We start from the raw sequence: 14,518 nt of genomic DNA, 5'->3' as shown, positions 1-14,518 counted from the left end.
TAATTTTCCTTATGCTAGCTCTAGCTTCTCCTGGTGGGATTTATATGTGGGCTTTTTTTTTTATGCATTCTATTTCTGAGAGGACAATAGTTCCACATGATACCTCAGTGAGCTGGAGTATATCAGTTTTGCTCCCTGGGAATGAGTTTCCCCAGGGAAGGAGGGCAGAGATTCTGAAAGGGGACAGAACCAAGAAACAAGGTTGCTGTAGGCCTCACAGAACAAGTAATGGTCATGGATTGCATTATGCAAATAGCAGCTGTTTCTGGGTGGCAAATGTTTGTTCGTTATGTATGAACACCTCCGGCATGGTGTTAGCCTCAGGGCTTTTCTGATGAATTCGGCACACTGATCAAAAGGTTTTCATTGGTCTAATCTATTCATTCCTTCAATGAGAACTTGAAAGTGAAAGAGATGGTTAAATGCCCAATGAAGTGGAATTAACCTGAAATTAATTTGTCCTTCACTATTCTGTGTTTCAGAGACTGGAGCACAAGGAAGTTTTGGTGGGCTTGTTGTTCCTGGTTTTCCCGTTCATTCCAGCCAGCAATCTCTTCTTCAGGGTGGGTTTTGTGGTGGCCGAGAGAGTCCTTTACATGCCCAGGTAATTACTACTCATGATTTCGTCTTTATGGGGCCTGCCCTCTGTCACCAACACCAATAGCTCCAGAGAGACTGTCCTATAGGGTATAACAAATAGATCCTTGTGAAGCTAAGATGCTTATTACCTCAGCTTCAAAACCAGCCACAGGGCAGGTTGGATGAGCTCACTTTGCACCCATTCACTCTACTTGACAGTGGCTTCCCTCCAGCTGGAAGCTTGACAGTTAAATGGGAAAGAGTGACTGGGGTGTATTCAGGTTTTTAGCAGCAATCATTTACCAATACATTCTTTTCCAAATGTCTATGTTTTATTAAGCATTATTATAGTAATTTTGTAGTAATATTTTTATGTGTTTAAAATTATTAATTATGTTAAATAACATGATTGTATTTGAATTCTGTCTTCTTTCTTTCTCTGTCTCCTTTTTCTTTGGCTTTTCATTAAAAATAGAAACCATCTCAAAAAAAAATTGTCCTTGAGGGAAAAAAATGGTTACAAATATAAAGGGCATTCAGACGTATGTGATTACATCACACCACTTAGCTCTGAATGTCTGGACTGTGCTGAAGCTTGTCTGTTCTCTTGTCTTATTCAAATGGCATCTTTCCAAGGCCACGTTTCTGTTCAGGTGCCTGGATGTGTCCCTGAAATGGTTCTGCCATTTATCTGTTGTGTGACTTTGAATAAAACATGATGCTTTTTAGAACCAGGTTTTCTAATTTTTAAAATAAGGATTTTAGTGAACTTCCTAAAATGAGTAATTTAACGATTGATATATAAGAATGAATTTTTCTAAAAGCAAGTATCATAAACCAAAATATTATAAGGACATTATTTATTTATTGATATTCGGTTAGAATTTTAAATTGATTTAAACATCAATAAGTAAGATTTAATTTTTTTATTGATACTGAATTAGAAGTTTAAATATACATAAAATTAGAAATGAATTTCATAGCCTTTGAATTCTTCCCAAACCAAGTACCTGACAGCGTTCTTAAGGCTTTGGAGCATCTGGTTTTGACTTGGTTCAGGAGAGAGCATCCCTTAAGTTTCTTTATGTGTCTTTAGCACAATTTTAGAAGGAGGTTCTTTCTTGGTAAATACTATTCGATAAAGACAAAAATACAACACAAATATTCTCTATGGCCTTAGGATAACAGGCTATGAGGCCTTGCCAATAATAAGAAATATGAAGGGCTAAAGGGGACATCAGTGTCTATTCTCGATATGTTTTCACTTAAACCAGTTGAAAGTGGCTTCAGTCAGGTGTTCTCTGTAAATACCTATTAATCCGAGTGGAGTCGATATTTAGTTTTCATTTAACAGATATTCACAAAGCACCATTGCTAGGCATACTGTTCTGGAATCTGAGGCTACAAAAATAAGTGAATCTCAGTTTTTTCCCATTAATTTAATAGCTGCTTATTAATAAAAAGGCATCTTTCTCTCTAAACATTTAACAGGTCATAGTATTCTTTAAAATATTAATACTATTTTAACACTCATTGTAGCAAAACTTTTATTGAATCTTTATTATATGTCAGCACTATGCTAAACATGTGGTATTCATTGTATCAGTTAATTCACGCTGTAGGCGGTGGTTGACGGCATGGCCCTGACACCAGAGCACCTGTGTTGGAATTCTGGCTTAACCATGAGCATGCGTTTCCTAAGCCTCCGTTTCCTTATCTATATGCAGTGAAAGTAATAGCACCCAACTCAGTGAGATGTTGTGAGTGTGAGCATTAAATGAGATGATCGCTCATAAAACCTAGAAAGTGTTTTGTATTGTACATGGTCAGTAAATATCAAGTAATATTATTGCATCGGTTGGGGTAGCTGACACCAGTATTCCTATTTTACAAAGAGAAAGCATGGGCCTGAGAAGTGAAGTGACTTGCTCCGGGTGACCAGGTGACATAGCTAGTGAGTGGCAAAGCTGAGAAGCAGATCCTTGCCTACCAACATATCTCGCACCTTCCAGACTACATTGCTTCTGCAACAGTGACTTCTTAGTGTTCTGCTCAATTGAAAAGGAAGGAGGAAATGTGGATTTAGTTAAAGTACTTATAGCACAATTCCATTTGGTAATCAGGACTTGATACTTCCAAGAGTCGCGTGATCTAAACCTTCTAGGGTCTGGGTGACAAGATTGCATGTGCAACACACATTTCTAGCCCAGATGCAAGAGAACAATTTGTGATAAACAGGAGGCTAGATTTTATTTTTTTTGAAAGAGACCCTTAGGTAAACATTATGGAAGTCCATAATATTGTCATAAACCATGTGTGGAATATCTTATTTAAAGCAAGGGGTTCCTCTCACCCAGGTGAGTGTGTCCTCCAAACACCTGTTCTTCCCGTGCTCAAATAGACCTTTCTCTGACTTTATTTCATTTTCTCTAAAAAAGACAAAGTGGTGTCTCTGCCCTTTTTGTGCTAGGAATAAACTGACTTGGATTAAAATAAATGTATGGAATATGAAGAAAACATCAATATTACCAAGAGCAAGTGCCTGCCTCTCAAAAGCAATTTGGATTCTGCTGCATTGTGCACACTTGGTGCAGAGTCATCCAAAATCAATTTCAGTAAACCAGTCTTCATTAGAAAGGCGCTGTCCTCTTCCCTTCACGTTCCTGCAGCTATGCATTACAGTGTTGGAGATGTGTCATCATTTTCCAAAGGTTTCCCTTTACTGCCCAGCATCTCCTGTATTCATATCCCTTTCATCACTGTGCTCAATCAGGCCACTCCTCCTCCAGAGCTCCATGTGACAGGGAGGTGGAGGTGCTCTCCCGCCCTGTCGAGGTGGTCCTGGGGGCTGGTAAACAGGTCAGGTAACTGGGCCAGGTCTACAGCTCTGAGCATAAACATGAGAGGATTTTTGTTGTTTTTGGTTTTGGTTTTTTAAAAATATATATTTATTGATTTCAGAGAGGAAGGGAGAGGGGGAGAGAGAGAGAAACATCAGTGATGAGAGAGAGAGTCATTGATCAGGTGTCTCCTGCACTCCCCACATTGGGGATGGAGCCCACAACCTGGTCATATGCCCTGAATGGGAATCGAATTGTAACCTCCTGGTTCGTAGATTGACAGTCAACCTTTGAGCCACGCCAGCCACACCAAACCTGAGAGTTTAATACAGATTTTGAAAGGCTGAAATCAGAGGAAACTCAGGATATTTTTTTGTGTGTGTGAGACATTATCACTCTAATGAATCCCAATATTCTTTACAGTCATCATTGTAACTAACACCAGAGGGGAGCTGCTTTACTTATGCAGATGGATGGATTCCATTGTTACCTAAAATTGTGCGACTGAGATGGTCCTGGCTGAGTCAGAAATTAAAGCTTAGGTGGGGAAACTTCTATGCTGTGAGCTTAGAGAGTTCTAATGACTCCAATAGAGCTGTTGTAAATATTGACAGTTTTCTGTGAAAATGGGGGCTTCTTCTGGAAAAGATTTTACCCGCAATGATCAGCCACCCCATCTCAGTGGAGAATGGTAGAGAAGTGGACAAAGAGTTGCCCAAATCTTCCTGGGAGGCCACAGAGAATTTGGCAGATGCTGCTGGCACCCCTTGGAGGGTGTCAGGGCTCTGGATTATGGTTGTTACATTTAATGAACCTACACATTGGCTTGGATGATGGTGAAGAAAATGTTCCAAGACTTTTAGATACGCAAGAATCTGCTCTGCATGACCGTCTTCCCATTATTGACCTTGACAAGAAACAGCCATTTCCACATCATCGGTACCAGAACTTTCAGGAAAACATACACACAATGTGTTCAGTGGCATCCCAGAAAATATAGGTCATTTATGCTGATCTTCTGTGTTGTCTCAAAGACTTGACCAAACATTAGGAAAATGAAGTAAAGAGCTGATCCTTCTGAAGAAGGTGACCTTCCTATTCATTAAATATTTTAAGTTATTATAGAGCCCACTCTTGGCCTTAGAATCTCATTCATGAACACCACAAAAGTCACGCCCACCCTCACTGGAGACTGGGTGAGTCCCATCAGTCCCAGGGGGCCGATTTGTCCATGTTCAAGATAGGCCCAGAATGAGTAAGACCAGCAATGCTCTTTCATCTCCCATCTTTATGTCTAATAACGAACAAGCCATGTATACCTCACATCCCTCCATCCTAAGCTAGAGAAGACGGAAAATTCCACCTTCCTCTCACTTGCACTTCCTTTCACTCCAAAGCTGTGGATAAAAGGAACAGATGTAGGCTATCTGTTCAGCACTGCATGGCTTTAGGGTCAAAGCTTTACCACCAAAAAAAAAAAAGGAATAATCCTTTCTTCTGATGATAAATGCCATTTTTGTCAATGTCCTTTTTTAATAGGCAGGAGAGTTTGGGGCTTAAATCATTCTTTCACAGGAATTTTGATCTCTTATTCTTACCTCAAGAGAAGCATACACTTTTCTGGTTACCTTCTTTTGTATTTTATAAAAACCACATTAGAATGTTTAAAAGGCCTAAAATCATTTAGAACCAATGAAGCAGAAATAGTTATTGAGAGCATTCAAATAAAGTCATAGAATGTGCTTGGATATCCATTCATATGCCAGATTAAGGGTGATTTATTCACTTTGGTGCCAAAGAGCAAATTCCTAAGCTACTTAAAACATGAATAAGTGGAGACAGGAAAAGAATAGACAGGAGTAAGTTAAGGCAACAACAATATCGTGGATAGAACTGATCAAGAATAATTGAAACCACAGAAAATGACATGTATTTGAGGGGGAAAAGGAGAAATAAATTGCCCTACTCTTAGAAAGAGATGCCATTTGAATTGTATAGAACCTAAATGTATGGACAGCCCTAGCCAGTTTGGCTTAGTGGATAGAGCAACCGCCTGAGGACTGAAGGGTCCTGGGTTCAATTCTGGTCAAGGGCAAGTACTTCAGTCCCAGGCTTGATCCCTGGCCTGGATTGGGACACGTGTGGGAGGTAACTAATCGATGTGTCTCTCTCACATTGATGTTTCTCTCTATCTCTCCCCCCTCCCTTCCACTCTTTCTAAAAATCAATGGAAAAATATCCTTAGGTGAGGATTAACAAATAAATAATAAATGTATGGGCAGACTAAATATGGGAAATTAGAGAAAAGATGACTTGTTCATTTTCAATTTTGAGAACTATCTTCAAATCATACCTATCAATTTGAAGTGGAATTTTTAAATCTTACATAGGTTGCTACTGAAACAATACTGCAGTACCTGTTTTCACCTGGCAAAATGAGAAATGTTACCTCTGAAGAAACACTACCTCTGTTACCTGATATTGGGGACCTTTCTGATGAGACATCTATGCATTTGCTTCTTCCGAGTTGCTGGAGGAGAGTGATGATCACTTAAGAGTGAATCGAAGTTTTACCAGATACTAAAATCAGCGGAGAATTTTTTTTTTTTGTAACAACTTATTTTAGCAAATCCAATAGGAAGATGACTGAACAGGGAATCAGCACAACCCAACCTGTCCCCACAACGGCCAGGCTAAGCTGCCTTTAACACAGGCAATATGAAGCCCTAGTAATATAAACAAATAAGGCCTCATGAGCTTGAGCAAGTCTCCTGTGGCCACAGAACTGGAGAGTGGCACAGAAGATGTAGTTCCAGACTCTTTATTCTCTAGTGAATTTCTTTTCCTCACTGCAAACCCCCAAACTCAAAGCCTGTACCAGAACACTCTTGTTCTGTTGCAGCTAATAGTGGCCTGGGGGCCTTAGGACATTACTCTATTTAGAGGAGTCTGGTATAGAGACATCTGTTTCTACCTGGAATACCAACTCTGTGCATTTCCTGCCTTCAGTTTCCTCATTTATGAAATGGAAGGTACGGAGGATTAAGTTGAAGTTAGATAATACAGTGGGGCCTTGACTTACGAGTTTAATTCGTTCCATGACGGAGCTCGTAACTCAAATTACTCGTATGTCAAATCAAAAAGTGAACGAGTGAGACACGTGATGCTGGGCTGATGTTGTGGCGTTCACTGTGATGTTCGCTGCGCCAACTAGCGGTGGGGTATCTGAAGCTGGCTCGCAACCCGAATTTTAGCTCGCAACTCAAAGCAAAAAATCGGCCAAGAGACAGCTCGTATCTCGAAAAACTCGTTAGTCGGGACACTCGTAAGTCAAGACCCCACTATATGTAAAGCCAGTACTGTCCTGGTCCCATATAAAGTACTTAGCACAGTGCCTGGCACATAGGAAGCATCCAGCAAATATATAAACATAAGATAGCTCATTATATTTGCTTGTATGTGCGACCTTTGCTACTCCTTGTCTTCGGCCACTTGTTGGCATTGCCCTGGGGCTATTGGAATCTCAGTGCTTTTCTTTCCTGCTGCTCTGTTTCCTACACAGAGGCAGAAAGCAGCAATGAAGATTTCATGAGTGGAGCAGTTGGAAAGGAAGTAGGTGAAGCTGTGTGTGAGGTGTGAGGAAGCATGGGCTCTGGAATCTGTATGAGCTCTGTGACCTCACGCTGCAGGTCAGTTCACCTTTCCCTGCTCTTTGTGAAAGCCAGAGTGAGAAGGCAGCTGCCCTTGCTGATGTGTCCGCAGGTGTCCCTCCCCCGTCTCGTTTCAGAACTTTGTTCACAGGTCATCTTTTCACCGAGGCCTTCCCTGAGCCCCCGTATTAAATCCCAACCTCCACCCCACCTTGGACTCCCTTGTTCTCTTTCCTGCTGACTTTTTCTCCACCCAACACAGCATATTACTTTCTGTGTGCGTACTCTTTGTTTTATTTGCTTATCAGCTGTTCCTCCCCACCCATGTGAGTTTCACAAGAATAAAAATTATTGTCTGTTCTATTCACTGGTCTGTTCTTGGTGCCTGTCAGTGTCAGGTACATAATTAGTGTCTGTTAAATGCCTGATGAATGAAAGAGTGGAGCCCAGAAGGCCTTCGTATGGCCAGAGAAACAGCCTGCTTGGTCAGGATTTGGGATTGGGCTGGGGCCACAGGAGTAAATGGCAAGCAGCCTCATGAACAGAAGCCTCCATATGATGGCATCAGGGTGGTCATTTGTACAAAAACAGGAGGTTTTTAGAAAAATCGGAATACCTTTATGGCCAAACATAGGGCATTGTGGAAGTGTGAAGAGGATTTTTTTTTTTTAGCATATATTTTTATTGATCTCAGAGAGGAAGGGAGAGGGGGAGAGAGAAACATCAATGATGAGAGAGAATCACTGATTAGCTGCCTCCTACATGCCCCCTGCTGGGGATCAAGCCTGCAACTCCGGCATTTGCCCTTGACCCTTCAGTCTGCAGGCCAACGCTCTATCCAAGGCAGTGATGAGGGTTTTTGTTTTTATTTTTTGTTGTTTTGTTTTGCACTAGTGATCATATCTGGCATTTACAAGGCTCTACAAGGTACTGGTGGCAATCAAATTTAGTGACTGGGATGAGGGATCAGGCCATGGGCCTCCTTGGCTCAAACCATCATCCCCAGTGGTGAGTGGGGTGGTGACTCCCTTTGGCCAAAAAGTGGACCCTAAGACTTTAGGGAGCTGGACCGATGAATGTCTGGGAGTTGGAGTATGGAATTGGAGCTCTAACCTGAATTGATTCCAGGCCCTCCAAGTAAGGAACTTCAAATGCTTCTCTCTTGTTCATCTGCCCTTGATACCAAAGCACAGACATTTAGAAAGGCAAAGAGGAGGAAAGTAGAGAGGTGTTTCTCTTAAATGAGGTGTGTGAGAAATGAGAATATTCAGGTGTTTCCTCCTGAAGCCAACCTCCTTCATAGGCTGGAGTTCTTTGAGGGAAAGGCCTCTGTTTTGTTCACAGTTGTATTTTTAGTGCTCAGCATATTGCCAGTCACATAATAGAGAGAGAATGAATAAATCATTGAACAAGTAAGTGCGCTCTACCAATTTGTGGGCTTCTTGTAGCATTGGTAGTCTGACTAATGTAGGATTTCTTTACACAAGCTTGCTTTGTTCTTTAAAAATTCTGTAATAACCTGTTGTTATAATCTTTAGAATGAAGTGAATTTTGACTGAAGTGCACACAGCAATAATGTGTACAACTCAATGCTTGTGTTTTTCTGAGGCCAGTCAGCACACAAGCAGCATCCCTGTGGGTGCGTAGATGATGTTAGGAACCACGTTCTGTCCAGGTCAAAGGTGTTTAGCGACATGATTTCAGCATGCCGAAATTCCACTCTCATAACGTAAGGGACTCTTCATGTCTGTTTGGAAACCAAGCCAGCCTCAGCAAGAGAATCATATCCATACAGCTTGTCTGTGATAAGCTCCAAACTACGAGGCTCATGAGTTGGCCTGTGGGTAGATTTTCCTTCAGCTTAAGGACTTGACTGGCCAGAGAGGAGACATCCTAGGGGTCGCATCCCTGGAGAGAGAGACCAATGGCCTCGGTGTACAGCATCCTTCCCAGGACCTGAGAGGGAGCTCCTGGGACTGTCTCCCACAAAGCTGTGATGGGACTTGCTGTAGCCTAGAGTCCACATTTGGACACATGGTGCCAGCAGTGCCGCACAGTGCCAGTAACATGAGGGGTCAAGGGTCAAAGAGTCCATTCAGTGTGGGGAGCCGATATAGGATTAAGCCTCGGACTGACCTGTTGGCAAAGTCACAAACAAGTCTTCTTCCGAGTCTTCAACAACCCAATCCGAGAGGTGGCCGCTGATTTACACGCGCTGTCACTTAAAAAATAAAAATGGGGGAATTTGCTGGAAGCCAGTCCACCCTTGCTGCTTGACACAGTCGCTGCAGGGAAGAAACATCTGCATAGCTTATGTTTCAAGGGACCTGGCGTATATGGCATATGTTTGCTTCCCCCTCCTAGCGCTATGTGTTTTAACCAGGACCACCTCCCTGAGAAAGGTTGTTTCCCCAGGTAGGGATTTTTCCCTGGAGTTAACCCCCTAGTGTTACAGAAATACCATGTATGAAGAACTTGGACTAAGACTGTTGGCAATAAATTTGGGACTTGTTGGGCCCACATCCCCAGGGGTCTGCCCACCAGGGAAGGCACCAAAGCCTATACCCCTAGAGACCCACCAACACAGGGCAGTCCCAGGGAAGGCAAGCAGCAAGGCTGGGAGGACATAACCTTTACTGGGTAGGATAATCTCCTTCAGTCACTTCCTTGTAGCCTATCAGTAGAGCAGTGACCTTGGAATAGCCCTTGTAATGGAACACAAAGATTAACCTAGACAAGATTAAAATCAACAGAACTAAATAGAGACAGGATTTTTGGCAAAGGTCAGATAAGAAACAAGGAACTGTAGAACGTTGGGAACCCCTGGACCTGCTGGGGCTGGATCCCAACAATTCAGGACCCAAGAACATGCATGAGGGGCTTGTCATGAGGCCTGGGCTGCTGAGATCCAAGGCAGTTTGGATCTCCACACTAATGCCAAGGAACTTGCCAGTGTCCTGAGTGCCTGTTAAAGGACTGACATGTAGAGGTTGTATAAGACAGGGGTGTTTATATTTGTTGTTTCTCTATCACAGGACAAGCTTCATTTGAAAATTAGTTATATGGGATGGAATGCTCAGGGGGATGCCATTGCACCCCCAAAGTAACCCTGCCTCCCCCCTACCCTGTTTTCCAGCATGGGCTACTGCATCCTTTTTGTGCATGGACTGAGCAAGCTCTGCACTTGGCTAAATCGATGTGGAGCCACCACCCTGACCGTGTCCACTGTGCTGCTGCTGCTGCTTTTCTCTTGGAAAACTGTAAAGCAGAATGAAATCTGGCTGTCAAGAGAGTCCCTCTTCAGGTATGATTTGATGGTATAAGAGTGATCTCTTCCCATTCATTCTTTTGCTTATAGACTTGTTTCGAAACAAATGAGCTAACATGGGTCTAGCAATATTTATTGATCCAGAAATTTTTTTTGATAAAGTTTTCAACGGAAGGTGTTATTTGTTTTTGTTTTAACTTTGATTTTTGTAAAGGGTATATAAAGTTTAGCAGAAGCTCGTGCTAAGTGAATTTATGAAAATAAGGCTCGTGGGAAGGTTTTTGGGTCTTAATGATGAGCAGGGCTGTAAAATGAGATCTAAATACAAGGAAATGAGCCTAATATCTTTTCCAGTGAATGGGAAAGATAAGCATGTGACAAGAAGGAAGAGAAATGCAATGCGTTTTCTTCAAATATATAAGAATATTACGTTGTGATTTGTGATCTGGCTGCTTTATTTTAAACATTATGATGAATGAGGAAATTAAAGACTGTTTTATCTCCCAGTAAGTTTTCATGTGGAAGCTGCTTCTGGATATAACAATGTCAACATATAGCCCTAAACTTGTCATAAAGTATAAACATTCTTTGGGGCTGTAGCTCATCACACTCTGCTCCTGGGCTTAGTCTGTCTCCCTAGTGCCGTAGTGTTGGCGGCCTTCACCTTTGCTCCCCTATCACTGCCACACGTGGCCTCCCACAGTGTTTCTCCAGTCTCCTATCCTGGCCTAGGACACAGTTGGCCAGTTCGGTCAACATGGTTTTCACTTGGTTCCCTGCTCAGCTGGTAGCCACCACTTATTCTTCTGAGGCAAATAACTGGAACAGAATGGGGGTCACTTGGGAAAAAAAGGGTAAATATTGGAAGAGCATAAAACGTGCCCAGGCCGTGACCGGTTTGGCTCAGTGGATAGAGCATCGGCCTGCGGATTCAAGGGTCCCAGGTTCCATTCCGGTCGGGGCCGTGTGCCTTGGTTGCGGGCACATCCCCGGTGGGGGGTGTGCGGGAGGCAGCTGATCCATGTTTCTCTCTCATCGATGTTTCTAGCTCTCTGTCCCTCTCCCTTCCTCTCTGTAAAAAAATCAATAAAATACATTTTAAAAAAAAAAAAAACGTGCCCAGAATGATGGGCAGTGAAGAAGCTGGCATGTAGCCAACAGGGAACGGGCATCCGGATAGCCTGTCCTGAGCACAGGTGCACCCTCGGGAATGAATGGGTAAACTTACACCAGTTTTTTCTTGTTTCACATCCAAGTCCTGGGAAAATAAAGTCCTCCGGCTGAGCTTGAGCCTAAGTCACATGCCTACCCCACGTCCTCACAGGGCACTGGGATGACCGACCTGGCCAGAGAAGCCCCTCTGACTTCCCTGAGGCAAATTACGGTGGGCAGAGCACCTCAGGGCTCCACTGAGACCTCACAAAGGGAGACAGGAGAGAATTCCCCACAGGAAATCCAAGTACTGTAGGAGGGGCACAGACTCTGGGCTGCCAAGAATGAGTGAATGAATGAGTAAATGAATGAGTGAACAAACAAGACAAATTTTCACTGCACTCTTCTACTGTTTTAAAATAATAGATCTGACCTTACAACTTAGCAATTTAACTTTTTAATAGAAAAATTAATCTGGAATGTATGTGTTATTAGCTTACTTATTACTGCTATATCATTATCTTCATTATCATTGCCATCATCATTCTTTCAATGGATACTGTAGGGACCTGCTGCCATGTAAGGTGTTTTGTGTGGATTTGATTTTTTTTTTTAAGAATTTTTTTTTTTCATGTTTAGTTGTCAGATTCTTTTTAGTCTCTGTCATACCCTCCACCTTCAGTGCAGTTCTTACACACAGTAGGCTTGTTCCCTCTTACTACCCAGGGCTGAGGCCATTCTGCAAACACAAGGGCATTGAAGTTCAGGAATATAACTGTTGGCTTTTCTTTCTTTTTTTTTTCTTTCTTTTTTTTTTCTTTCTTTTTTTTTCTAAAGCACTCAGTAGTGAGTGCTTTAATGAGAAACTTAAAAATGGTTCTGCCCTGTGTTAAATCCTTTCCTTGGATAAAGATACTAATGGTGGTTGTGTCTCCTAATGATTTTTACCGCTCAATCAGAGCAGCTTGGGGAATGGATTTTGGCAGGCAGCAGTTTATTTCAAGAGTAATAAGCTAGTGTTCGAGCCCTCCACAGTTAATGCCAGTAGTTTTAAATAAAAAAGAAAAGAAAAGCAAAATGTTCATTGACCTTACATCCAGAAGCTTCTGTTCTTTTACATGGAAGCATGTAGTAAGTGAATAGTTGGTTACTAAAACACATATGTTTTAGTATGTTTATTCCACATATGTGCTTAGAGAAACTTTAAGACAAGGTTAGTGGTTGAGTGTGGGGTCTGGAGGTCAGCTTCCTGGCTCCACTCCAAGTTCCCCCATTTAATAGCTGTGTGATTTTGGGCAAGATACTGAACCACTCCATGCCTTCATTTCTTCATTTTAAATTTGAGAATCATGATAGTGTTAATCTCCTGAATGAAGTGTGAAAAAAAAAGTATGTGAAATATGCATAAGACAGTGTCTGGCATATGGTAAACACCATGTGAGGTTTTCAGATTCTTATTATCCAGTGTATTCTAGGATGGGGGGGGGGTAGAAATTGACTGTAGAGCCGAACCGGTTTGGCTCAGTGGATAGAGCGTCGGCCTGCGGACTGAGGGGTCGCGGGTTCGATTCCGGTCAAGGGCATGTACCTTGGTTGCGGGCACATCCCCAGTGGGGGGCGTGCAGGAGGCAGCTGATCGATCTCTCTCATCGATGTTTCTAACTCTCTGTCCCTCTCCCTTATTCTCTGTAAAAAAATCAATAAAATATATTTAAAAAAAAAAAAAAAAAAGAAATTGACTGTAGAGAAGCCAGAAGTCGCCATGGGTGTCAGATGTGTGAGCCTATTTTGATACAGTGTAGCAAGCCGTAAACAGAAGTAGATGCAAGACACTGTAAGTGCAGGCAGATGACCAAGACCACCCCAGGCCTTCAAGGACTGTTCTCTTGCAGTCCTGAGCTGAGTATGGAAGGATGAGAAAAACCTAAATGAGCCATAATGGCCAGAAAACAAAGAGGTGGCTGAATTGAGTAAGAAAACCTTGCAATGGTTCTACATAAGCTGGTGTCCTTGGCAGAGGCCCTATTTCAGTATTCTCCTCTGTTCCAAACAATAAATCCGTTGAGCATCATTAAGACATATGGTCTCATTGAGGCCTCACTAATTATGTGGGGTGGTTTTTCTTGACAATATATAAAGAATCAGTCCAGCCAGTATGGCTCAGTGATTGAGCATTGACCTATGAACCAGGACGTCACAGTTTGATTCCCAGTGAAGGCACATGTCCGAGTTGTAGGCTCAATCCCCAGTGTGGAGTGTGCAAGAGGCAGCCGATCAATGACTCTCTCTCATCATTAATGTTTCTGTCTCTCCCCCTCTGAACCCCATTCATGAACTGTGTACGTGGTCATAGACCACCGATTAAGATTGTCTGGCCTAGATCATCCTCCCCCTATGTAGGAAACACATTTTTCTTTCCTCCCCTCTGAATTACTGAGCCATAGAGATCAGTTGACTTTTCAGGACATATAATGTAAACCAGGGCTGGCAAATATTTTTGTAAAGGGCCAGATAGTAAATATTTTAGGCTTGGTGAGCCTTGTATACTCTTTTGCATCCATTCCACTCTGCCTTTGTCTCAGGAAAGAAACCAAAAGGACAATAGGTTGACAGCACATTGACGTATCTGTGGTCCACACAGCCATAGTTTGCTTACCAATGATATAAATGTTGTGATCATATAAGTCTAAAGTTACTAGTCTCTTGTGGTACCATTCATGAATGATTCTGACCATATATTAAACTTGATTGAAATCTCTGCTCAACTACTTACTAGGTCTCTAACCTTAGAAAGAGGTCTTAATACCTCTTAACTTCAATTTTCTCATCTATGATATAGAAAGCACATTAATACTACCCATCTGATAGGTTGTTGAAGGGATAAAATGAAATCATCCATGGAAATGGGTGCTTGATTCAAAATGAGCATTCCTTAAGTATTGGCCATACTACGCGTGGCATTGCGAAGCCTCAGGTTAAAGCAAGGTCAAAACTGAGGAGAATGACGATTTCTTCTTAATCTTTCCTGT

The 14,518-nt window shown here is 42.2% G+C and overlaps 1 protein-coding gene across 3 annotated transcripts in view; it reads left to right on the top strand.

Annotated features, from left to right (window-relative positions):
* TMTC1 (transmembrane O-mannosyltransferase targeting cadherins 1) overlaps positions 1-14,518 on the top strand; it is a 241,855-nt gene that overhangs the window by 153,494 nt on the left and 73,843 nt on the right. For all 3 annotated transcript variants that reach the window (XM_059682472.1, XM_059682471.1, XM_059682470.1), the window contains 2 exons: positions 483-604; positions 10,206-10,373. In XM_059682472.1, coding sequence (XP_059538455.1) covers positions 483-604; positions 10,206-10,373 — 290 coding nt within the window. The remainder of the gene's footprint in view (positions 1-482; positions 605-10,205; positions 10,374-14,518) is intronic.

This window comes from Myotis daubentonii, chromosome 2, assembly GCF_963259705.1.
Source record: "Myotis daubentonii chromosome 2, mMyoDau2.1, whole genome shotgun sequence".
NCBI lineage: Eukaryota > Metazoa > Chordata > Mammalia > Chiroptera > Vespertilionidae > Myotis > Myotis daubentonii.
Note: the sequence above shows the minus strand (reverse complement) of the source record. Positions and strands in the feature narration are given on the sequence as shown.